The sequence below is a fragment of the Pteropus alecto genome, unplaced genomic scaffold (assembly GCF_000325575.1).
Source record: "Pteropus alecto unplaced genomic scaffold, ASM32557v1 scaffold164, whole genome shotgun sequence".
Lineage (NCBI taxonomy): Eukaryota > Metazoa > Chordata > Mammalia > Chiroptera > Pteropodidae > Pteropus > Pteropus alecto.
In genome coordinates this window covers 16,957,662-16,985,653 of record NW_006439568.1, presented here as the reverse complement: position 1 = coordinate 16,985,653, position 27,992 = coordinate 16,957,662, and the positions used below count along the sequence as shown (strand labels likewise).

At 32.8% G+C, this 27,992-nt stretch overlaps 1 protein-coding gene across 7 annotated transcripts in view; it reads left to right on the top strand.

Moving 5' to 3' along the window:
• Positions 1–27,992, top strand: part of OXR1 (oxidation resistance 1) — a 304,617-nt gene that overhangs the window by 228,924 nt on the left and 47,701 nt on the right. For 5 of the 7 annotated variants that reach the window (XM_015593002.2, XM_025050061.1, XM_025050062.1 and 2 more), the window contains 4 exons: positions 16,303–16,385; positions 21,158–21,265; positions 22,389–22,502; positions 25,357–25,506. In XM_015593002.2, coding sequence (XP_015448488.1) covers positions 16,303–16,385; positions 21,158–21,265; positions 22,389–22,502; positions 25,357–25,506 — 455 coding nt within the window. Of the gene's footprint in view, positions 1–6; positions 157–16,302; positions 16,386–21,157; positions 21,266–22,388; positions 22,503–25,356; positions 25,507–27,992 lie in introns of those variants that run through there. The other 2 variants (XM_006916616.3, XM_006916618.3) reach the window with 1 other exon arrangement.

Sequence of the window (27,992 nt, the reverse complement as noted above, 5' to 3'; positions counted from 1 at the left end):
TACGGGGCACGGCCAACCGCCTCTGGGGGCTCGGGGGTGGCGGCGAAGCCCGCCAGGTGTGCTTCGAGGATTACCTGAGGGAGCCCGCCCAGGGGGACCCCGGGTGCGGGTCCCCACGCCACCGGCACCCAGCGCCGTCCAACCCCGAGGGACCTGGTGAGCCCAGCCTGCCTTGACCTCCCGCGCGGTCGGCCCGGGCTGAGGGCTGTGGGCGGGGAGGCGGATGTCTGGTTTGGGGTGCGTGGCCCGGGCAGGCGCCAGTGGAGAGCTGGGTGGGCAGAGGTCGCGCGGCCGGATGGTAGGTGCGCGTGGGCCAGACTGGCGGCAGGGCGGGGGTGACACGGGAGGACTCATTCTGCTCTGGGGACGGGAAACTTTCTGCTGTTGGTGTCGCAGCTCTTCCTGCTCTGCTCTTCCTGCTTTCTTCCCCCACACTTGACTTTCTTAACCCCGCTAAGTATTTCAAGGGTACGATCCATTCGTTTTTCCCTCCGACCAGGAGGTGAATATTGAACCAATTATGACGCCTGTCTTTTTCGTCTTTGAGATCCTTAAGAACACCGTGCCTAGTTTAGTTTGGGTGTGGATCAGTGTTTTTGATATTTGCCAACTGTTAGGATTCACTTCAGCACTAAATACTACTTTGGGAAAAAAAAAATGTTTAGCTTAACCTGAAGCTTAGCTGATTTTTGTATCATGTGTTTTGAAAGGCTGCATGTTGTTTTGAGGTGGCAGAACCTAGAAACTTTTTCTCAATTACATTTATACTGACTGCTATGTTAGTTTTCTTTCATCGTAGTGACTTTGTACCTTTTTTTTTTTTTTTTTTAAATCTGTCATGGTATGATATTGCTGTTATGGAATTTTTAAAAGTACTTGCTGAAGAGGTATTAGCATAATGCATATGCTAAATTCTCCAGTGCCATTGGCTTTCTCTAAATTGATAAGAGGCATTCTATTTTGCTTCATTCGTTTACTTGTTTTAATATGCATTTTAGTATTATGAGTAATTATGTGAGCATTAAAGAGTCAAGAAAATAGAGAAAAGCATAAAGAATATAAACTCCGTAACCCCACATCCTGCCATTCTTTTTAAAGCAGTGAAAGAGTGAGGACATCTATTGATCTGTGAGTGGGTGTGTAACTTAAGCTTTGCAGAAACTTGAATGTTAAAATCTAATTTTAGCATGACCCCTTTTAATAATTTTCTTCACAATAAAATATCCTGTCTTTACACTTCCTGTTTATGGGATTAGAAAATGAAAAAGGGGGATACATTTTTTTGTGCTTTAAAGGACATTAACCAGATACAGAATCCTCTTAAAGGTGAGACCAGGGATGAAGGCTGGAACTTTAAATTATTTGAATAAAGGATTTTTTAATACATCATTAGTTGCTTATTGAAAACAATATATAACCAGCCTCTAGATAGAGAATTCAAAAGTATGTGGTATAACCAGGTAGAAATATGATCTACTTTAATAAATATGCCCAAACATATACATCCACTTCATTCAGAAACATTTGTTGAGCACACTGCTATAACTGACACTCTTGTTTTGAGCTGCAGCTTCAAAGTACTTTACCAATTCCTCTTCTGTTGAAGCTGCCTTATGAACTCATGGCACATAATTTTTTAATTAAATTTATCAGGTCAACATTGATTAATAACATAAGTTTTAGGTGTACAATTGTATAATACAATATGTGCTCAACACTCAAAGTCTAGTCTCCTTTGACCCCCTTTAAAATATTCATTGTGCCCTCAAATCTTGACACAAGTTAGAGAGTACTTGTGATGATGTCACAGTTATGACCACAGTTATGTGGGCAGGTACATACTAGCACTAACTGGCTGAAATAATTTGTACAAGTAATTAATCTCTTTTGGCCTATGTTTTCCTGTTTGTAAATGAGGTTGATTGGATGATTTCAAAGGTTCTCAATTCTAGAGTTTCTTTCATTTGGAACAAAACCAGTGAAAATAATGGAAGATAAAGCCAGAAAATAGCATTTGGAGCTATAAATGTTGTAGGTCTATAAAGCTATGCCTACAAATTCTGAAAGCAGTTTAATAAGTGCCCCAGCAATAATTTGATCACTCCCCTACCATTCATAGAATAAATACAGCCTCCTAAATTGGCTCCTTTGAGAGGCAGCATGTATATATATACACATGAAAAATAAATGGTTATTAATTTCTAGTCAGCTTTTCCTTAAAATGAGAACTCTGTTCTTTGCAGCTGCCTACTAAATGGGTTTTAGCTATAGGGTTTTTCTTTACATTTGTGTCCCTCAGAATAACTACCTATCAGTCTGTTTTTAAAGGATTTATTGTGCGCTTTCTGCTTGTGACTACCCTTACTTGAGATTTTTATAACATCTGCTTACGTTCCTATTGTCTGTCACTCTTCCTTCAATTCTTTAAAATGTCCTGTGTATTGTAGTGATATTTTTTGTTACTACTGATCTTGCCCTTCACCATTTCATGTTCAGTAATGATGTTGATAAAGTAGTTTCACCATTGACAGGTTAAAGATAAACCAGGTAAAATTTGGATGAGATGCTTCTGATTTTACTGTTTCTATAACCAAACTCCTTATTTTGGACTGTTGGTGTTATGCCTTTTTATGCCTCTCCAAGGTGGCTGCTTTTGCTCTTACCAGCTTTTAGCATTTGCTGACTCCAACATTTTAGTCCTCTCAGGAAAAATGTAGTTGGTACTTAGACATATTAAAGAGTTTATCTAGTTAATAACAATTAAGGAAAAAAAAAATCTCGTGATGCAATTCTTGTTCCTGCTTAAAGTGTAAATTATGATTTGATTCAAAAAAAATTTATTTGGACCTTGATTATATTTTTTGTTTGGAGGCATGACCACAAGCCTACATTATATAGCCTTTAAAATTATTCAGCTCACTAGATAATATGGTAATAAATAAGTGCAAATAAATAGATTTAACAAGTTTAGATTCTCAACTTATTGTAATACAGTTTTTATCATAAACTGGCCTGTTATGTCAACACTGTTTTCCCACTTGGTAACAGGATACTTTAAACATATCTAAGTCCTATTTAAATTTTATTTTTATTTACTTTCAGCAGTTAAAACAGTATCTTTCAGGGGAAATAGTAACAAAAATAATAGCTGCTAAGCACATTCTATGTGGGGCAGGCACTAGCAGATATTTTTATTTAATCCTAATAACGACTCTGTTAGATAGGTACCATTATTTATCACATTTTCCTGATGAAGAAACTGAGCCTGACAAAGAAATGGTTTGCAGAATCCATTTGGGTGTTATCTTCATTTTTCTGAGAGTTATGACCCTGCCATACAGGAAAGATGTGAGAAGAAAGCAGAATTTTATCATGTAAGATGTTAAAGTTAAAACAAGTTAGGTAAAGGGTAGGATGGATTGTCATTGAAGTTTCTTTAGAGTTAGAAAGATATTAAAATGACTGAGCTGAAAATGCAAAATCCAATTACAGTGTTCAAACAGATATATTTTAAGTTAGAAATCACAGATGCACATGATCTGGAAGAGTTATAATTGTTTATCTTGAACCCAGGAATGACCAGATGCCTCTAAAGCAGTGGTCTCCAACCTTTTTGGCACCAGGGACCGGTGCTCCTATGAGAATCTAATGCCTGATGATCCAAAGTGGAGCTGAGGCGGTGATGCTAGCGCTGGGGAGCAGCTGCAAATAGCAGATGAAGCTTCTCTTGTTGGCCCATGTGCTCATCTGCTGTGCGGCCCAGTTCCTAACTGGCCACGGACTGGTACAGATTCATGGCCTGGAGATTGGGGACCCCTGCTCTAAAGGATTTGGAGTACTAATTGTTACAGTGGCTACAGTTAAGTGCTGCAAAACAATGTTTTTGTCAATGACATACTGCATAGATAATGGTGGTCCCATAAGATTATAATAGAGCTGGAAAATTCCTATTGCCTAGTGACTTTATAGCCATCTTAACATCGTAGCACAATGCATTACTCACGTGTTTGTGGCAGTGCTTGTGTAAACAAAGTGCCACCAGTTGTGTCTAAGTACAGTGCATATAGTAATGTACAGGACACAGTGCTTGACAATAATAAACAACTATGCTACTGGTTTATGTGTTCAGTATACCATTTATTAGCAGAGTGTACTCTTTCTACTTATAAAAAATAAAAAAAATTGTTGTAAAACAAGGTGATGTTACACCGGCAGTAGCCTCATACATTTTCACTCCCTTTATGGTCTTTTATCCATGGTAAAGTTAGAAGTAAAGATAGAAATGGTGAAATTTAGTAAATATTTATTAGTATTAATATTTTTGCATTAAGGTTAAAAATAATCAATATATTTAGTCTTTAATATATTTTTTATATCAGAGGATTAGGCCTATTAGGTGCATACACATTAGTTTTGTGAATCTAATTTAAAATGAATACTTGTGTAATTGCTTTTTGATTTGTAATTTTAAGTTAAAAGGTACAAATATCTGTCTAAATTTAGAAACTATTAGAATGTTTAAGAGAACTTAGCATTCATTGTATTGAAAACTTTATTGTGATGTATTTGCTAGAGTTAAAGTCTTAGAAAGATTTATTTGTTAGAGGTAAAGTGCTTAAAATAGAATATTGTAAATTTATAAATACAGTTTAGTATATGCGAGAGAATTTAATTACCTAAGTTTATAAATAGAATTATTTAAGGATATTTAGTTTGTTTTCTGTTTTAGTTGATCAATTATCAAAAGCACCTTAGAAAGTGTTAAAATTGACTAGATTTATACATAGAATGCACTTTATAGTTGAAGGCTTAAAGGAAAACTAGGTTTTTATATTTGTACCTCAATAAGTCAAACAATTTAAAAATAAGTAACTGCAAATAGTTTTTTCTATGTATAAAGGCTCCCTTCTGGTCCACCAGCAAATTTATATTAAGTGACGATAAATTTTGTGCATGAATGAGTGATATTAGTACAAAAACAGGGGCCTTTTTAAAGATCTCATTCATATATTAGAGAAAGGTCAAAATTTTGTTTTGTTTTTTAGCAGTCAGAGAAAAAAGAGAAATGTGATCAGACATAAATCACAATATTCCTAATATAAAGATAAACCTGTCACTTATGCAGGTAGGAAAAATGCTACTTTTTCTGTTAGAATAAAGAGAAATATTCTCATGGAACTCTTAATACATCAAGAAATATCCTCACTATCAGATTCTAATTTCAAAAAGCTATATTTCTATACCATTCTTTAACGTAATTCAATGGCGTAACAACAAAACGCAAATTAGTAAAAGCAGTTCTGTACAGGGCCAGAGCAATTCAGATATACAGTTAACTGATGGCATGTCTTAACTGAGGGGTAGGTTCTAGATTATGAACTACAGATTTTAAATAATATAGTGAAGACTCTAGATTTTAGATTTTTCTAGGGCAGTGCTGTTCAAAAATAGAATTTTCTATGATGATAGAAATGTTCCATATTTGTGTTGTCAGTATGGCAGCCACTAAGCAAATGTGGCTGTTGAACACTTGAAATGTGACAAAAGAGGAACTGAATTGAGAAATCTAGATTCTAGATTCTATATCTGCATTATCCATTATGGTAGCAACTAGGTACACGGAGCTATTTTAGTTTAGTTTCACCAGTCACATTTCAAGAGCTCGAAAACCACAAGGCTACCATATTAGATGATGAAGATAGAAAGCATTTGTTATTGCAGAAAGTTTCACTAGACAGCATTGTTCTAGAGCAGTGGATCTCAACACTGATATCAAGCCCCCACCAATAGCGCCAGATCTATAAGATCTGACAGTAATCAAAATTATGTCATAAATCAAAATCTGTTAAATTTAAGACTTCAGCCAGATTTGTTTCTTAGATGATTCAAATGTGTAGGTAGGATTTAAAAACACTGACTCTTTTCCTTATTCAGTCTTGATGAGTTTAGCAGGGTTTTGTTTTTTGTTTGTTTAACAGCTTTATTGAAATATAATAGGTAATCAGTTGCTTATATTTACAGTGTTCAATTCAATGAGTTTTTTTTCCAGTTATAGTTGGCATACAATAATATATTAGTTTCATTATATAACATAGTGATTAGAGATCCATATTAATCACAGTGATCACCCCACTAAATCTAGCACCCCTCTTCTCCATTACATATTTATTACAACATTGTTAACTGTTTTCCTTACGCTATGCTTTATACATCCATGACTATTTTGTAATTATACATTTGTACTTCTTAATCCCTTTGCCCTTTTTCACTGACTCCCTTAACTCCCCTTCCATCTAGTGGCCCTCAGAATATTCTCTATCTATGAGTTTGTTTCATTTTTTGTTGTTTACCTTGTCCTTTAGATTCCACATATACTTGAAATCAGGTGGCATTTGTCTTTATCTGACTTACTTCATTCAGCGCAATACCCTCTAGGTCCCTCAAGGCAATATCTTTTCCATCCCCTTCGTTTTAGTCTCTGTGTGTCTTTTAATCTAAAGTCTCTCATAGGCAGCATATGTAGGAGTCTTATTTTCTTATCTATTCACCCACCCTGTCTTTTGGTTGGAGCACTTAATTTTTTTCCATTTGAGGTACTTGTTGATAGATATGTAGTTATTACCATTCTTTATTCATGTTTTTGATACATGTTATTTCTTCTTAAACAAGTCCCTCCAACATTTCCTGTAATACTGGCTTGGTGGTGATGAACTCCTTTAGCTTTTGTGTGTGTGTCTGGGAAGTTCTTTATATGCCCTTCGACTCTAAATGATAGCTTTGCTGGATAAAGTATTCTTGCTTGTAGATTCTGGGTTTCATCACTTTGAATATTTTGTGCCAATCCCTTCTGTCCTGCACAGTTTCTTTTGAGAAATCATCTGCCAGTCCTATGGGTGCTTCTTCATAGGTAACTAACTGCTTTTCTCTTGCTGCTTTTAAGATTCTCACTTGTTTTTAACCTTTGGCATTTTAATTATGATGTGTCTTGGTATGGGCCTCTTAGGGTTCCTCTTTCTTTGGACTCTGAGCTTCCTGGGGTTGTATGTCTTTTCCTTCACCAGGTTAGGGAAGTTTTCCATCATTATTTCTTCAAATAGGTTTTCAACTTCTTTCTCTCCCACTTCTCCTTCAGGTACCCCTATGATGCAGATGTTGTTACATTTGATTTTGTCCCATAGGCTCCTTAAGTTATTATCATATTTTTGGATTCTTTTTTCTTATCATTCTGATTGGGTGCCCTCTGCTTTCCCATCCTCTGTATCGGTGATTCAATCCTCTGCTTCATCTACTCTTTTGATTCCCTATAATATGTTCTTCATCTCAGATAATGTAGTCTTCATTTCTGACTGGCTCCCTTTTATAATTTCCATTTTTATGTTTTTTTTCTCTTTGTTAAAGTTCTCACTTAGTTCATCTACACTTTCCTTAAGTTCATTGAGCATCTTTATAATAAGTGTTTTGAACTCTCTGTTAGATTGCTTGACTCCATTATTCCTGGATCTCTGTTCTGTTCTCTCACATGGTTTCTGCTTCTTTGTCTTCCCATTTTGGCTGCCTTTCTCTGTCTTTCAATGTAACTAATCAAAGCTCCTAAGTCTCCCATTCTTATTAGCGTGGCTTTGTGTAGTAGGTGTCTAGCTGCAGGCCAAGTTTAGCTCTAGCTGGTGCCCTTCTTGGGCCACCTGTTAAGATTCAGCAAGCAATCTACAGTTGCCTCAAGAAATCACACCAGAAACCAGGCCAGCTGCCACCGGTGTGGGGTTCTTTGCTGTTCAGCAAGGGGGGTACAGGACACACTGAGGACACAGCTAAATGTAGCTTGTATGGGACTGTGATTTGGGAGAGGCATAGTTTCAGGGAATCCTCTGGGCAGAGTGACCTCTGTTATTTAGTTGATGATGTCTCAGTTATAGTGGCACTGTGGGATTGGAGAGGGCTCAACAGAGGAACAATGGATATTGCCAGCACTTCTGTCTGGGGGAGAGCCTTGCCTCCAGACTCTGGCAACTCAGTGTTACCCTGTAAGTCCCTAGTGTCCCCAAGCAACTGGCCCGTTGCTGGTGCTCACCGTCAACACAAACGTTTGTTCACAGACACGGCCCCTTTAAGAGGAACGTCTGCAGCCTCTGGCTTCAGCTGTCATAGCCTCTGTCCCACTCACCTGCTTGGGACCAGGCAGCCTCAGGTCTTTGCCCCCTCCTACGTTCTACTGTTGCAAGGCGATTTCTTATTTCTCTCCCTATTTGTAGAGCTTCTGTTCGTCTAGACTGCAGGCAACTCTGCTTGTTGTTTGCTCTGTATTTCCATCACAACTTTGGTGTCATTGCAAGAGGAGATGTACAAAGCCTCTATCATATATGCTGTTTTGCCCTGTCTCTTGAAACTAATGTTTTATTTTTTTTCCTTCACAAGTATTTGAGACATGCACCTGTTTTATGATTCAGGTTAAGAAAAGAGACGCATGTTTAAGGTTTATGCCAGCATCTGGGTAGGGTTGAGACCTTAGGAAAATTAAGATGACAATGAAAAGCTCTTGAAAGGAGAGAATGCTTATATGCTTGAAAGAGAAATGTTGAAGATAGAATCTTGATATATTTGCTTTCAGTCTTTTATAAGAAAATTTTGTGTTTTTTTGTAAAATGTGTGCTAACTATAAAGAAGTCATACATTGCAGAGATTAAAGTTTAAAAGCTACCTCCTACTCAGCCATCCAGAGATGTTATTAATATTAGGGTAGGCAATATTGCAAGATCTATTCTATGTATATTCACATATAGAATGATGGATGAATGGTTAGAAGGGAGGAGTGACTAAAATATATTATTTGTTAGACATTAGAAAGTATTTCCTAATATCTAAAGTTAAGCAGATTCTGAAAAAAAAATATTAAGAGGTTGGTATTGTGACATTCTTGCTTCAGTTTTAGGTTAGATATATTTAACTCTTTGAGATGACATTAGCACTTTGAATTCCCATATTTCATCTCCCTACCTCCTGATATTTATTCATATTTTTTTCACATTTTTCCTATCTGTAACATTCACAAGTAGTCTTCAGTTATGTTTTTATAAGTTCTTATTGTTCAGTATTCCCTACTAGTCCTTTTGTCATTTTCTCCTCAGTCCTGAAGTTTTTATTTTGATACAGTTGGCATAATTTCAGTCTTGCAGCATTGAATAATGTTTCAGTAAAGAAGTCTTAAGCAAGCTAGGCTGTTTATTTTTTTCTCTAGTAGGTGATTTACTTTTTATGCATGAATTCCTGAAGAATTCCTTTTTTATTTTCCAAGCACTATAATTTAACCAGGACCAGAAATAGGAATGACCAGATTTGTGTGCATGAGTGTGTGTGTATATTTATACTCTTTTAGGAATTGCATCTTTGCTCTAGAATCCATGTCATTGGAGCAACCACTATATGGAACAGCTCGAATCTTAAGATAGAGGGAAAAGAAAGCTAAGAAGTGTAATGTTGGATTTTAACTTTTCTACTGGAAGACTAATCACTTCTGTTCATGTTCCATGGCAAAACAAGTCACATGGTCATGTCTGCATTAATGGGATGATACTGTGTATTTTATATTCCTCCTCCAGGAGGAATACAGGATACTTAGTAACAGTAATGTAGTATATCACTATAACTACTTTAGAAAACAAACAATTTTATTAGTTTGACAGTGATTTGAAAATTGCTGTATTACTGTCACAAGTAGGGAATAGTATAGGGAAGCTCATTTCTTCTGTTATTCAGTTCGCATGTTCGATACTCTCAAACGCTCTGTTAACAGTGCTTCTCAAATTTATTGTACATGCAAATCAATTGTGAATTAGTAGTTCTGGAGTGAAGCCTGAGATTCTTCATTCATAGTAAGTTCTCAGGTGATGCTGATGGCTGCTAGTCCTTGGAACACAACTTTAAGTAGAAGCCTCTGTAGCTTCTACTATATCATGGACCTTTTCACTTAGAAGTGGACACCAACCAAAAAAATAGAGGAAAGGAGAACAAGTGGGTAAGAGATCAATAGGAGTAAGAGATGTTACTAAATGAAGGGAACGAAGAGCGTTGAGAAGGAATTAGTTGAATGCTTCACAAAGATCAAATAAAATAAAATTGAAAAACCACTTAGTTTATTCTCCTTTGCCCAAAGTAGGTTTAGTGAACTGCAGAGAGAGAAGCCATTGCAGTGCATTTTGGAATCAGTAAGAGGTAATGGAGTGAAAACAGTGAAAGTAAACTTCTTTATTTTCAAAAGTTCTAGAAAATAAGCAGAAGGATGGGGTGATAATCTAAATGGTTACAAAATTGAAGAAAAATTAAATAATTTTTTTGTTTATTTTTGTTTTGCTTATGGATAAGGAGTGAAAGGTTGAAAATACAGACATTTTTTCCTACAGTACCTCATTATAGAGGGAATCAGTTAGTTAATTAGAAAAACTGTAACCATTGTATACTTTTTAGTTTAACAGATGCTTTTAAAGTTATTTTAAAATCTATACTGTGTTTGAAAATATTGACTCCCAGAACAATATTTTTATCAGTAGCTACTACCAAAATTATACTAGTCAATTATAAGAGGGGTCTTTCAGAATATTAAAACTGGTTCTCATAGTTTTCATGATTCTCATAGTTTTCATGCTTGGTTTCCAGCCTTGCTTTCTTTCTAAAGTTTTACCTTTCCCATTCTATTACCAAAATGATCTTTAAAGTTCTGATATTGTTTTGTCAGTACTCTGCTTGAAAGTCTTTTGGACCTTCTGAATCTGGTAATAGCAAGGTAGGTAATTCAGACTATCTTACTGAGAACAATTTAAAAAGTTGGGCCACAACAAAACAAAAATTTTCAAGGTATCAGAAAGCTAGCCTATATAACTAAATTAGGATCTGAGTGAGAACAGAAGCCCAAAGAGGAATGGCTCCAGTTTAGAATTGTTTTTTTTTTCCCTGGGGACTGTGTTGATTTCAGAAGCAGCAGATAAAAAGATGCTTTTAACAGCCTATGGGTGCAAGGACAAAGTTCAAGACCCATGACTGGGGAGCATTGAACCCCTCTCACTGAGGACTCCAAAGTGCTTTACCCTAGGGTTCAAAAAAACTGAAGTAGCTAAGCTCTCATAGGATGATATCTCAGCCTCAAATTTTCATTCCTGTAATTTCATTAATAAGACTTGGTATTTCTAGTGTCCTCAGGTGTTTGGCAGAGCAAACATTAATCTTTTCTGGAGAAATACAACTTTCTGTGTATCAAATTCTGTCTGCAAACTATTTTGCAAATTTAGTATCCACCACACAAAATATAATTAGACACATGACAAGACATCAGAACAACAGAGAATAAAAACAGACCCACAGGGACTCTAGGTATTGTAGTTACCAAATTTAAAATAGCTGTGCTGGGAATTTTGAGTTAATTTTGAATTTTATAGAAAGATTAAAAACTATATCAAAGAAAAATGGATATTCCAGAACTGGAAAATGTAATCCTCTAAATTAGGACATTTGTGAATAGATTTAACAGCAAATTAGCCATCAGAGATGAGAGAATTAGTGAATTGAAAGATAGGTCAGGAGAAAATAACCAGAATAAAGAGAGAGGGACAAAAGAGTAGAAAATACAAGAGAAGGTAAGCTGAGTGCAAGATACAATAAGAAGTTCTAAGATATGTATGAGTCCCCAGAGGAGAGGAGAGAGAGATCAGGGCCAGACACATTATTTAATGATACAGTGACTGAAAACTTCAAAACTGATGAAATACTTTAATTCACAGATTCAGGCATCCCTGCAAACCCCCAGTGGAATCAATACAAATCCCACCAACAGTGAGAAATCTTAAAAGCAATCAGAACAAATAGAGATCGTGGTGTAGCAATAAGATTGACAATTGATTTCCCAACTGAAACAGCGGAAACTAAAATGCAGGGGAGAATACCTGCCAGTCTAGAATTCTAACTCCTGTGAAATTGTCCAGAGATGCAATAAAAATGGTATACATGAGTACGAAACTAAATAAAAGTTCACTGTCTATAAAAATAACAGTGTCTTATAGTGTTTCTGTATACATGTATGTAATTAAAGTGTGTAATAGCAATTGCATATAAATCTTGGCAAGGGCACACAATTTTTAATGTCTTTGCATTGTCCAGGGAGAGGGTAAAAGTACTAGTTAATGTTAGACTAAGATCAGTCAGTAATTCCAGCTATCATCTCTAGGATGACCACCAATAGAATTGTTAATGTATAACTTCCAAATTAATAAAAGAAAAGCAGAAAATTAATAAATTAATGCTCAATTCAAAAGAAGTCAAGGAAAGAGTAACAGAATAGGATGACAAATAGAAAATAGAACAAATAGATTTTAAAAGCCCTGCTTTAGAGATACATTATAGCATAAAGATAGAGAAAAGTTGCAAATGGGAAGAAAGAGTGAACACCAATGGAAAGTAAGTTGGTATAATTATATTCATATGAGACAAGGCAGACTTTAAGGCAGAAAGTATTCTGAGAAGAGGTTCAATTCACCAGGAAGATGTAACAGTTCTTAATTTGTATGTAATATCATGGTCTCAAAATACAGAAAGCAAAGTAGAGAGACTTATAAGGAATCAAATAACTCACATAGTGAGAGATTTTAGCAACCTGTCAGCAATTTACAGAATAACAATACAAAAACAAACCAATATAGATGTAAAAAACTCGAACAACACAATCAGCAAACTTGACCTCATGGATGTGGAGGTGAATATGTGTGCATGTATGTGTACACATACTAGCACACAAACACATCTAACACTCACTACCCTAAAGTACAGAATATACATTCTTTTCAAGCCCATATGGAGCATTTGCTAAATTTACATATAGTCATAAAGCAAGTTTCAACAAATTTAAAAGGCTTGAGCTTTTTTTTTAGAGTATTTTCTTTCACTGTAGTACAATTAAGCTAGAAATCAGTAACCAAAAGATAAATTTTTTAAATTGTCATATGTGGCAAGTTTAGCAATATTTTCTAAATGGCAAAAAGAAATTAGAGTAGAAGTCAAAATATTTTGGACCGAATTATTAAAACATAGAGTATCAAAACTCATAGGAATTAATTTAGATGGGAATTATATATTAAGTTTCTGCTTCTGGCAGTGATGGAGTAACTTCTAACTCCTTTGCTCTTTCTACTATACCAGGATAATTGTATCTCAGGGAAAGTCTTACACATTCATTTGTCTACCAAGTATTGAACATCCACTAAATGCCAGGCATATTAGGTGCAAGGTATATATCAGGGTTTCTCAACTTGACAGTATTGACCTTTGGGGACAAATAATTCTTTGTTGTCAGGGAGACTTTCATGTGTATTGTTTAGCTCATGATGTTTAACAGTATCCACAGTCTCTACCCATTAGATGCCGGTATCACTCCCCCAATTATGATAAACAAAAACTTGCCTCAGTTCTCTCAGTTGTAAAATGGAGATAATAATGATACCTACTTTATAAGGTTGATGAATTAGATAATACATGTGAAGTACTTAGTATAGTACCTGGCATATACTAGTCACATGATAAATGTTGACTGTTAGTTTGATTGTTAAATAAATCACAAATATGTATGTACTTCTAAACTGTAAATAACTTGTGAGAAAGAAGATTACGACCTCACTACTCTATTCTCAGTCTAGATTTATATTTGCTGGCAACTATCTTTAAGGTATTACATAAAATTACCTAGTAAGAAACTGGAATAGGTAGCAGCCTTGATCACTTTTAACTCTCAAATATTGTGATTACAGATTATATGATTAGTTTATTTCATTGTGCCCTGGCATTTATATTTATGAATAAATGTTTTAATATTGCTTATTAAAATTTAGAACTATTTATAATAGTAGTTATAAAATATTACATAATTTTAAATTATTAAAGTGAATGCTTTTCATTTGTTTCAAAATTCAAACTGTGGAAAGCTGGTATATTAGTTTTTTTTTCCCTCTGAACTGCGCTCCTTGGTAAACCCTTGAAAATGACAGAGCAATTGCAGACTTCATTATGATTAAATGTTTAATGAACTCTTGGGATATTATGAAACAGATTGAAAAACTGCTATTAGGCAAAGTGTAAGCTAATGGTTACTCCTAAAGTCAATTAAGGAGGGTATATATTATTAGTTAAATATAATCTGTAATTGTATTTTATATTACTTAAAAGTTTAAATTGCAAAATGTGGAAAGTATTTTTGGCTCCCTAAGCTGTTTATGAAATAGCAGAAATAAATTACTATTTAAAACATTATTTAAAAATAGTTTTACTGTTTTATCATAAGAAAATCAGATTTAAATATGTGCCAACCATTTTGTATTCCCACCATTAATATAAAAGACTGTCTCTTTTTCTACAGCCAAAAATCATGTAGTCAAGCTCTGGAATTTTTACCAGTTGCATAGGTGAGAAATGGTATCTCGGTGTAGTTTAAATTTGCATTTCTCTAATTATGAGTTAGGTTGAACATATTTTTATATGTTTAAGAGGCATTTTTACATCCTATTGTGAATTGTCTGATCCTACTTTGCCTGTTTTTGCATCTTTTTTCCTTCTTTTTTCCCCTTCAGTTTTCAAGAGTTCTTTAAATATTTAGGATATAGAGGTTAGATATATATACACCCCTAGAGTTGTAATGAACAAACTATAATTCTTTCTCTACTTCTCTTTACGGAAAATGAATGACAAGGTATAAGAATTGTGGTAGTTCAAGGTATAGTTCAGGTTGTTGCTTCAGACATTAGTTCTTTCAAATTGGATGCTTGCCATGTGTCGGGCTGTTTGTTAGGCACCAAGGAGGCACTGTGGAACAAAGAAGCATGATGTTTTGTAGGTTGCAGTTTAGTAGAAGAGATTGAAAAAAGAAAGTTAAATTGTGCCAGATGCTCTGAAAGAGACATAAAGATGCTATGTTTAATAACAGAGATTTGAGTTAGCCTGGGTGATCAGGAAGGTTTTAGGGTAGCTTTTTTAAGCATTGCAGAGCTGACTTTTCTGGGATCCAAACTTGATTATTAATAGTATTTTTATTATTATTAATGCTTTATTAGAATCATTTACCCGACCGAGCTAATTAGGTACATATAAACAAACTCTACCATGGTCAAAATGGCAGTTAAGATTGGATAGAGGGAGAACAATGAAGTAGATATTATTTGGATTATTTGGATGTAGGTAGAACTAATTTTCTTTTGGAAACCTATTATTTTAATCTTGTAAAATATTGAGGATGAATATAGCGTTTTGCTGTGTTTACTGTCTTACTCAGTTTTGAATTTTTTAGAGAGTTTTAAATTGTTTAGATAGAAGTGGTATGTTATCAATTCAGTGGAATCGTTGTTACATGAAATGTAGATGAGAAGGTTAACAGTAATGCAAAATTTAAACTAAAACAGATACCATATTTAGATGATAATGACGTGTTCAAGTGAAATGTCTTGATAAGTAAGTGAAAAATAGTTGACACTTTATCTGAAATGAAGTGCACAAAAGTGTGTTTACATACGAAAACATACCTTAATTTACTTCATGGTATGTAAATAAGGAATTTAATAATTTAAAATAATTCCATAGAGAAGACTACATCCTTAATTTTGATTGTAGAAGTAGAGAGACATTTTATCCTGTGAGGACTGATGTTACATTTTTTTAAACTTGATTTGGTTAATAATAACAAATATCTGTGTATCTTCAGTTTATTATAATTGGATTAAATCTGTTGAAAGAAATTATCCATAATTTAGTTTTTTATAATTTCCTTTCTGCAGATAGTTACTTATGTTTTGAATTGACTTCCAATTATTAGTGTTTCATACTGGTCAGTTCCTACAGTAAGCAGTACATTTCCTTTTATTGATGGTTTTATTTTTTTTAAATTTATTTATTTAAATTAGTTTCAAGTATACAGTACATTGGCTAGACATCTATATAGTTTGTAAAACGATCCCCCCAATTACTCCCTCCGTCCCCTGGCCCTCCACCTATCCATCATATTAATGCTAACATCATTCCCTCCGCCATGCTCCCCATCCCCCATGACCAGCTATCAACTACTAATTTGTACTTCTTTAACCCTTCACCCTGTTCTCCTAGCCTCCCAACCCCACTCCCATCTGTCTGGATGGTTGTATTTTTGAGCAGCGAATCCCAGGTAACAAGCTGTTATTACTAGTGAATCTAGTAGGTATCAGTCCAGCAAGCTCTATTTAGTAATCTTTGGCATTACTGTGAAAGGAAAATGAATTTAATAGGGGTTTTGATAATTTTTTTTTTCAGACACTGGCCAAAAGAAGACCCTAGACAAGAAAGATGGGAGACGAATGTCTTTTCAGAAACCTAAAGGGACTATTGAGTATACTGTAAGTTATTTGCTTTTTAAAAAGCTGATTGATCTTTGCAGTAGTCTTATGTAAGACATTCTTTGTTTATAATAATTAAAACAAGAGTTGTTAATTTCCTTATTTTAGAAATCTGTACTTCACTTTGATAACTTTTATAAATAATACTACTTAAGTTTTTAATTGTATTTTAGGATCTTTTTCCTTAAAGAAAAATTAAGTGTGATACAAAGTCAGAAAATTTAACTTACTATAAATGATAAATTATTGGGAGTCAAAGTTCCTGTGCTAGAATAATTTTTATTAGGTTAGGCTTTTAAGAAAATAGTTTCTTTTTTAGAAATGTTATCTTTGTTTTATTCCCATCATTGCTAATGATAATAAAAATGGCAGGTAGAATATTTAAAAGATACATTGATATTAATCTTCCAGAATAACCTCTTACATTAGATTATTTGTATGCATTTATAGCGAAGTTTCTTTAGCTCTGAAAATGGAACTTCTTTCTGTCATCTCGAAATGACCCTCAATTCTCCCTGAAGTCAGCTTTTCACATTTCTGGTTACTATGGAGAAGTAAAATGAGAAATCATCTTCAGTCTGTGGTGTGCTGCTTATTTGATTGAATGTAATATTATTATTTAGATAATGTTAACATGTTATAAAGCAATTATTTTAACAGCTTAATTTTGTGTTATTTTGTGTTTTTCTAATATAGTAATATAACTATTAAAACAGTTTTAAATAACTTACACATTTGTGTCATTGTGAAACCTTCCAGTGTTAGTTTGAATATTATTTTCCATGAATCTTTAAAATTGAACAAATTATCGAAACCTCCAGTTAACTTTTTCGTATACCGTATTATTAATTGACAATTTGAGATTTTAAGTACTTCTAAAAAGTTAGGAACTAGATAATATAGGGTAGAATTATATTTACTATCAAAAGAATTTCTTCTTAAAGCATATTATAAACTTAAATTGGGTGTGCTTATACCTTCTCTTCCTGGTTGAGACATTGAGAAAATAAGATCAAACAGTAAAATATTGGGTAATGTAATTCGATGTATTCATTAGCATTTATTAAGGCATAAGATGATAGGCATGAGGAATAAGATGTTATCTATACATGTAATCATGTAATTGTGCAAAATTGTAAAAGTTTGGTTTGATTTGAATTCAGGAGTTTACCATTCTTCTCTGTGGCAAAATTAAATTCAAACTAAGAGCCATTATTTTTTGCGGGGGCGGGGGGATTTCGAAATTTAAAATTATTATTTTTTTTTAATGTTATAAATGACCTTTGGAATATAACCAAGTATTGACCAGAAAAGTTATTAAACATCCTCTAGCAAGATTTTGTTTAGTGTTTTTTCTTTATTTCTATTGTAATGTTTATTCTTTTTCTAGTATACTTAAAATCCTGACAAAAGTCTCAGAAGTTGCCTATGAAAATTGGCAATGTGAGCATGTGACTTTTATAAATGGTTTAGTCATTTTTTAATTCCTTAATACTTTATTCCCTATGCCAAATCCTAAAAGAAACAAATGTAATTCTAAAACTAAGATATTACTGTCTTATATTCTATTCTTATAATTTTTAAAATCTTCGTAAAACATCTTTATGTAAAATACTTATATAACATGATTTTTATATTTGGGAAAATAAATATCCCTATACTTTTAAAATAGAACTTTTAATATTACAATGTACTCCCAAAATTTGTTTACTCTAAAATATTTATAATCTAACTTAAATATATTTCCAGACCACATAAATATAGTATAAATTAATCTTGTACTTTAGATAGCTTTAAAGTTAAAATCATGCATGTATACATATATACGCACACATACATACACACATTCTGTTCTTAATTGTAACATCACTTTCAGTAGGACTCAAAACTAGCCCTAAAAATGCTATACATTATCATTTTCTTCCTTGTTAACTTAATATCCCTCTACCTGTCTACTGAAGGAACCTTCTCCAGCCACTAATGACTTCCTGATTATCAGATCCAGTGGCCTTTTCTTTGGTGTTGCTTCTGCTTATTACTCTTTCTTTCTGGTCTTTACTTTCCTTCTTCTTAAGGACCTTTAATAATTCTTTCAGTGAGGATCTGTGAATGGATAATCAAGGAGTGTCTGAAAAGTCTTTATTGACCCTCCTTCCTGGTATTTGAGCTGTCTATAGATTATTAGGTTGACAGTTATTTTCTGTCAGCACTTTGAACATAGTAATCTATTATCTTAAGTCCCTCTGTTGCCTTTTTATTTTTGTTCATTTCTAGACAGTCTTTTTTTTTTTTATGATTATTTTTGAAGTTTATTCCTTGTCTTTACAGTTCTACAGTGCCACTGTGATAGGTCTAGATTCAGACAAATTTTTATTTTATCTTGCGTTTTGTGTTTCTTTAGTCTAAGAAACCATGTCATTCAGAAATTCCGGAAAATTGTCAGCCATTATTTTTTTCATTATATCCTCTCCTCCTTTCTCTGTTTATTCTTGAAATTAATTGTACTGCCTTTTGCTATCATTATGCTTTGTCCTGTTATCCTTGCTATCATTTTGACTGTATCTTCATCTCCTTTGCTGACTGTTCTACTCTTAATTTATTCAAAATGTGAGTGGTCTCTTGTTTTTTTTTTTACTTTTCTATTTACATTCTATTGCTTCAATAGAGCTTTAAGAACTTTATGATATGAATAATGTGGAGTGAAACCCCAAATTTTTGTATTCCTGCCTTGCTATATACTTGCATTTCCTACTAGCACTTCACATTTAACAAATTATAGCAAACCTCTTACTAATTCTTTCTCCATGCTTGCTCAATGCTCGATTTTCTTTTCTTATTTCCATTTTTCCTTTGGTCTTTTATTCATCTGCATTGGGATTTTAGGGTTCAGCATCAGTTGCTCATTGACATTTACTTCTCTGACCTACTATGACTACCACCATCATCACAACCTCACTTAATTCATAAGTTGTCTTCTGTTGAGTCTTATTTGAAAATCTTATACCTTAATCTTCTTCTTTTTTTATACTTTTATTATTTTAAACCTGATCTACTGCAGTAGTAATAATGGTTTTTCTGTATCTCTTCTCTTGTCTTATTAACCTAGACCTGTTACCACCAGGCTAAGGTGCCCTGGGGCCATTTAACTTCTTTGTTTTGTAACTATTAGTGGTTTTTATTATCTTTATCACCACATTCAATGGGATCATTGTGAGGGTAAAATGTGTGGTAATTAATATGAAAGTACTTTGTAAACTTAGATGTTACTGAAAAATAAAATTTGTATATTTACATATATTATCTCAATAAGGTAGGTGATATATCATCTCATTGCATAGATAAGGCTTGCACAGAAGAAGCTGAACTAGATTATTAACTAGATTATTTGGCATAAATTTGGTTTTACAAAACAATTAAAAATATGTATACTTATTATTTTTTACACCTACATACGTACCTACTTTTCCTGACTTTCAAAGTCTTTTGTGAAGGGCTAAAGAAGTACAAATTAGTAGTTGCGAGATGGCAAAATGGTCCTAGGGATGGGGAGCATGGCATACGGAATGCAGTCAGCAGTAACGTAGTCGCTAGGTGTAGAGCCAGATGGGTCATAGAGTAATCAGGGGGATCGTTTTATAAACTATATAAATTTCTAACCAATGTACTGTGTACTCGAAAGTAAAAATAAAATGCTTTAAAAAAGTCTTCTATAGCCCAATCTAAATGATTGTTTAATCTCATCCTTTTTTGAGATTTAACTGTAGTTACTCACCTTCCTAAAATCTTAAATTTATGAGTATAGTCTGGATGATTTAGGAAGAAAAGACAATATCCCACAAATGTGTTTCTTTCTTTCCTGTCTCTGAACATATCATTCTAAACTTTTCACTTTGTTCTTTCCTTCTTTCTACTTCTCAAATTCCCATCCCTTCTTCTAGATTTTGCTTTAAATCTTTTCTATAAAATCTTTCCTTAACAATTTGGAGAAAATATGGTGCTCTGTACTCAGAACTTCTGTGACATTTGCTGTTTCATTTACATAACCTTTTTTGTCTTATTTTCTGAGTAGATGGTAAATATCTTATAATTTGTAAGCCACTTAGTTTCACTTAATTTTCTTCTCTGTAGGTCTCTCATAATGCCGTATGTGTAGAGGATTCCAAAGGAATATGTTGACTGTTGAAGTGCCTTTTTCTTTCAAGATAATTGGCAAAATCCTATAATTTAAGATATTTATAAATATGATCATTAAAATATACTAATGATTCAGAAAGAGATTGTTCAACTTGGGTTCAAATATGTTTTCTAATTTACACATTTAAATGACAAAATCTACATGAAGATCATTAGAAATAGCAATGTAAGTTTAAAACAGGCATACTTTGCTAAAACAAAATTAGTATGGTTATAGAAGTTACATATGTTTTAGGAATTATTTAAAGGAATAGTATGTTGTTTTAAAGTCTTTGTAAAAATAAAAATCACTTGTTTGTGTTTTGTAAATTATATTTTGTATTTGGAAATAGCTTGAATAAGTAGAGGCTCACATGTAGTTGTGATATATTATAATCAAAGCATATACTCCGTATCGTAATAGGTTGAGACCACTGGTTAACAAAGCACAAAATTTCTCAAATTATCTCCAAAGGTGGAACTGCTACTTGTTAATCAAATGTAGGATTGGTTCATAAACATACTAATGATCATTAAACCTCATAGTTCAGGTTTTCTGTTTTAACAGATTAAAATAATTTATTTTTCCTTTTAAACAGGTTGAATCAAGGGATTCGTTGAATAGTATAGCCCTGAAATTTGATACAACGCCAAATGAACTCGTTCAATTAAATAAGCTATTCTCCCGAGCCGTTGTTACTGGACAGGTATCTTTTTTTTCAATATGTTGATGTTTAGAAGCATTAAGTAGCAAGACAAAAAGTATTCATTGCAGCATAGCTGATAATGTAGGAAATTCTAGAAGAGTACTTTTATTCATGCTTTGAACAAATCATATTGGCTCCAGAAGAGAAAATTAACTGTCATTTACATCCATATGAATTTTTCTTAAGACATATTGAAAATCATTGCTATTGTCTTTTCAAATATAGTTTTAAAGAGCTTTTTAAAATATTTAAAGCAGTACATGTACATGTTAAAAATAATTCAGACTTATAGTTTCCTTCTCCAAAAGCAATCACAGTTACCACTTTGTATTCCCTTCTAGAAATATTTTAGCTTTTTTTTTTCATCTTTGATTTTGAAAAATTTTATATAAGCACAGCTGGATCGCAGACTTTTTTCTCGTGTGTATTGTTGCACTATATTGATATATTTTAGTTTAGGCACAATAGGCTTTAGACTGTTTCTATTCTTTTGCTATTATAAACATTGCCGTAGGAAACACACCTACACATATTTCTTTTTCTTTATATGCAAATTCTTAAATAGAATAAAGTCGTAGAAGTAACATTGCTGCATTAAACTTTGGCTAGTTATTGCCAACTTTAAGAAAAACTTCACATTATGTAAGAATTATTGTTTCCCTACCCTGTCTCCAACAATATGAATTATCAAACTATCAGATCATAGCCATCACCTACTATCTGATTGTGGGCAATAGTTAGAAGTCATTCTTTTGAACAGTAATATTATAAACTTTAGTTGTTTTTTTAAACCTAAGAATATAGTCATCACTAGATTCTAAATTAATATTTCTATGTAAGTTTCTACATATCACAAATGCTTATATCTCAGTATTATAATTATTGAATTTATGCCTCCCATTCTACATAAGTCCCTTAGAAGCAGGGCTCTTATATTTTATTATATATAAATTCTAAATTGAATTTAAATGTTTTTTAACTTTGTTAGAATTATTATTATAATATTTTAATCTGAAGATTTTTATTTTTTCTATTTATTGCTGAAGGTCATTGTTAATGGCACTTGGTAATAGAACACTATCTGATTATTAATTTTTCAGTTTGTGTGAATGTTTTCTTTCAGGTTTTATATGTTCCTGATCCTGAATATGTCTCCAGTGTTGAAAGCTCTCCATCTCTAAGCCCTATAAGTCCCCTGTCACCAACATCATCTGAGGCTGAATTTGATAAGACCACTGTAAGTGTCTCTGCTTTTCAAAGATAGCTATGAAGAAATCTCACCGTATATGTATATATCATCGTTTTTTTTTTTTATTTTACTTTGTCTATTGTTAGAGCAAAATTTCACCTTTTTATTTTTTTACTTAAGTGTGTAAATCCCAGTTTCTAAAATAAAACATTCTTATTAAAACAGCGTAAGTTGATTTACTGGTGGTGGTGCTGGTGGTCTAAGGATACTCATCAACTCTCTCTTATAAATACCATATAATAATTTAAGGGAGAAGTTTTACCTAACAAATATGAAGGTATCATGATAGGAAGTTCATGTTCTATTTGATTTTTATTTCAGTTTTTACGAATATTTATATAGTACTTAGAATTCTTGAGTTCATTTTGACACACTGCCTTTTAAAAAATAATTTATTATCTTAGTCATTCTTTCAAGTATTAACTCCAAGTAATTAATAATGGATTAATTTAGCATTTTTAAGGAATGAATGTTCTGTATAAGTTATATTTTACAAATGAATTTCAAGTAACCAAACTTGATTTAATGATTTTGAATAAATCTCCGAAATTATATTTTTGTGCCTTTTCTATGTAAATTACTATTAATCAGAATTTCCCATTTTCCTAATGACCTAATAATTATGTTTACACCTAAAAAGCTATTCATTAAATGGCTCAACTCCTATGGGAGAGTCTTCTATGTTGCTCTGCTGATTTTAAAAGACATTATTTCCTTCTCTGCTCTAATTTGCACTGAAAATTTAAGATACCAAATAGCACACTAGTAATAAAACACAAATTATTAATGTTTGTGAGGGGAGGAAAGGGGAGAGAGAAAGAGCAGGAGCATGAGAGAGCAATGGTGTCTTTTTCAAATGGATATCTTATTTGCATAAGTTGGATATCTTATTTGCATAAGTATGACAACACTGTAGTTTAGAATATAGTCCCCTGAAAGGAATATATTACACTTGTCCTCATCATTGATGAAAATGGAAGTCAGATTCTAACAAAAGGTATTGCTGGACCAAACGATGCAAGAATACCTTCTTGAAAATGGCCATGCCATTTTCCCATGGGATTTAAAGGATCTGTATTCATAAGGGGCAGTGCCAAAGGAGACCACTCTAGCCTTAGGCTAATTTAGCTTGTGCTTCAAACCCTAAAGCAAAATTTTGAAAAGTCTAGATTGTAGCATTAAGTTTTCTTAAAAATTAAGGTAATAGTATATAGCTAATATGAATGTTTTGAAAATTAAATGAAATAGTCAATATAATACACTTAAATATAAGTATTCATAAATATCCATTAATATTAATATCCTTATTTAATTATTTGTGCTAAATGAATTTATACATGATCAAAACTTAGATATAGTAATTACCTGAGACAACAGGATGAGTGTAAAGTTATTAATTTGCATCATAAACTGAAAAGATTAAGGATCTTGTTAATAGCTATTAATGATTGAACAGTGTCATTCAACTGTTAAAATGTAATTCCATTTTAGATTTTTTAAAATATATAGTATATTAAATACAGTGTTTTTACAGTATTCTGCTTTGGTCTGTTATTCCTTTAAAGAATGTCTGCCCAAGTGCTAAGGATTCAGCCCTACATCTTAGGGGGGCTATATGATGTTTAGAAAGGAAGTGTAAACATTCTGTCCTATATAGGTTTATTAATTAGAGTAGAAAAAGGTTATTAAAATTAGATAGCTCTTTTCATTATCTTAAAAGCTATGAGATTGCAAAGGAGGCAGGCTTATTATTTCAAAAGACCAGATCAGAACTATTAGGCATTAGTAGCAGAGTGGCTGATTTTAGCTCAGAACTCTGAAGAAACTTACTCCTATGAAATCTATTCTTCAAGGCATTGTGCATTTACTCATAATATATGAAAGGCGCCTGTGGAGGTATTTAAAACAAAGATGTGGGTGACTGAATTCTGAAGAATCTGTGAATTTGGATATAAAACATTTTAATTGAAATCTAACATTTTTTAAAAATTAACACTATAAGCAGCAAACTATAGAGTAACACCAGGCGTAACTGACTTTGTCCCCAATAGAACGCACGTATTTTTAAATTACTTTAGAGTTGTACATAACACAAAATGTTTATAGTCATCTACTTGAAAATTATTACCAGAGTCACCACTAGATCTTGTTATTTAATATATTAAAAAAGAGTATATATGTTATTATATCTCCAATTAAAAAATATTTTGATTATGGTTCAATTTGTTTTTCTTTGTAAACTTTTATGTATTCAAAAAAACATTTTGAGAAGAAGGTCCATAGGCTTCACTGAGAGAATGGTCGGTCCATGGCACTAAAAATGTTAAGAAACTGTGATCTAACTATTTAATACTTTGTAGAACGGTATTGATAATTTTTTTATAGCTTGAGATTTTAAAAGGCTCTTCCAGTGAATGGGTTCTGCTAAATTCCTAGTTATCACAGTCACTTCATCTTTTCTTTGCTCCTAACACCTGAGGGATATATTAAATGGTCTTATCAGAACCAGTAGTTTAATTCAGGAGCAACTGAATGTTGAGGGGGTGATAAGGTTGGGGAAATGTAATTTTCAGCATTCTCTAAATATGATACATGATTCATAAATGTATATCCCCCATTACAAAATCATCAAAAATGTAAGTGTAAGCTGTGTTACGGATCTTTACTGAAAATGAAAACAGTATCATTCTTACCTATATTTCCTGCATAAGAACATTTTGGGCTGACCTCCAGAATATGATGAGAGGGAAGAACATTTACTGAAGAAAGCTGTTCATTTGGATTTAATAATGTGCTTATTTTTATTTAGTTCTCTGAAGTGCTTTTACTTATATTTTTAAAGACTCCTGATGTAGTACACCCAAAAGAAGCAACGCCCTCTACTTTTACTGGTATTCGACCTGCACGAGTTGTATCTTCAACTTCTGAGGAGGAAGAAGCATTTACTGAGAAATTTCTAAAAATTAACTGCAAATATATTACCAGTGGCAAGGTAATGAATAGTATCTTAGAAAAAAAAAACTTTTAATTATGTTTTGTTTATTACTAAAATATGACAGTTTTGCATTTACATTTTGAGTCATTGACATCAGCAAATGCTTTTAAAATTTTTAAAAAGTATTGATGGAACTAATAGTTTGGGTTAATGTGGGCAGTGCCCGTAACTAACAATCTAGTGGCCTCTTGCAAATTGTTAAAGGCAATGGGATATAAATACATTTACTACAATAAGGTACAATTAATTCGCTGTTTGGTAGACTGTTTCAAAAAGCTGATGTAAAATGACCACTCTTGTGTACTCTTTGCAATGCTAACTCTTGCAAACTTAGTATAACACAACTATGAAGATAACTCCTATTTATTGAGTAACTAGTATATGCCAGAAATTGTGTTTTGGTGTTTTAAATTTTTTACCAACTCAAAATAATACTGTTCAATAGGTGGTCCTATACCTTCTTTACAGAAAAAAGAAAAACTGTCAGAAAAGGTTAACAAGTCCAGGGTTTCTCTGTCATGGCCAGAATTCAAACCCAGTTTCAATCTCTTTCATATACCACACCTTACTGCTTTACTAAGCAAAGAATTTCTAGTCTGCCAAGAGAATATAGTAAAGTAACACAGAGTTGCAAAATAAACTCCAGGTATTGCTTAGAGAGTAACTATAACATGATACCAACTTTAAAGACAGAATTATAACTACTTCATAGTCATAATTCATTAATTATGAGTATTTGAAATACAGGCGTTTTAGTGCTATAAATTTTCCCCTACATACTGTTTTAACTGCATTCACAATCTTAATGTGTTGTATTTTTATTTTCATTTAGTTTATAATACTTTCTCCTTATTTCTTCTTTGGCCTGTGGAATATTTAGAAGTGTTTTAGTTTCTAAGTATTTGAGGATTTTTCTAAGTATTTTTTGTTACTGATTTCTAATGTTATTCCATGTAGTTGTAGAACATACTACTTAATTTAAGACTTATAATCTAGAATGTGGTATATCTTGATAACCGTTACATGTGCACTTGAAAACAATGTGTATTCTGCAGTTATTGGGAGGACTATTCTATAAATATCAGTTATTTCAAGTTGAGTGATAGTGTTGTTATTCTGTATCTATACTGATTTTCTACTTGTTCCATCAATTATTGGCAGAAAGATGTTGAAATAGTTCACTATATTTGTTTATTTGTCTGTTTCTCCTTTCATTTCTATCGGTTTTTTTTTTCATATATTTTGAAACTGCCATTTGTTATAAAAATAATATTCTTATATTGTCTTGATGAATTTATGTATTTCATTATGAAAGACTTTATTCTCAATAATATTTATTGCAACGAAATCTGCTTTGATGGATACTTTAGTCATTTTTCGATTCCTTTTGATTAGTGTTAACATGATTTATCTTTTTCATTGTTTTACTTTGGCTTTTGTCTTTATTTAAAATTGGTTTTCATATCTCCCTTAGAATTCACTCTCTGTGTTTTACATTATCTATTGGGTTTGACTAATGTATAATGACATGTATCCACCATTCCAGTATCTTACAGAATAGTTTCATTGCCTTGCAACTCCTCAGTGCTCTGCCTATTCGTGCATTCCTCCAGCTGAACTCCTGGAAACTGCTGCTATTTTTACTGTCTATATATATATAGTTTTGATTTTTTCATAATGTCATTTAGTTAGAATTACATAATATGATTATATGGTTTCAGTTTGGCTTCTTTTAATTAGCAATATGTATTTAAGAGCCCTGTATGTCTTTCATGGCTTGACAGATATATTTTTTTTTTATTGCCGAATAAGAATTCACTATGTAGATGTACCACAGTTTATGCATTCACTAACTGAAAGACATTTTGGTTGCTTTCAAGATGAGCACTTATAAATACAGCTTCATAAACATCCGCATTTTTGTGTAGACATAAGTTTTTTTCTTCATTTGGGTAAATACTAAGGAGTGTGATTGCTAGATCTAAATCTTATGGTAAGACTACATTTAGCTTTGTAAGAAACTACCAAAATGTCTTCCAAAGTGCATTGTTTTGCATTCCTACCAGCAGTCAATAAGAATTGCTATTGCTCCACACCCTCACCAGCATTTGTTGTTGTCAGAGTTAGTGGTAACTCATTGTTTTAATTTGCATTTCCCTAATGACTTAGAATATTGAACATATTTTCATAAACTTATTTACTACCCGCTGTCTTTGACATTTTCTTTGTATTTTGAAAGATCTTTTCACTGGGTATAAAATTTTAAGTTGACAGGGAGTTCTTTTCCGAATTTTAAAGATGTTCTTTCCAAATTCCATTGTTTTCTGGCTTGTACTGTTTCTGAAGAAAAGTCTTCTGTTATTTTTATATTTGGTGTTCTTTACAAAATATGTGTTTTTCTTTGGTTGCATTTAAAATGGTCTCTTTAGCACTCTTTTGAGCAATTGATTATGATGTGCTTTGGTGTATTTTTTTTTTTTCTT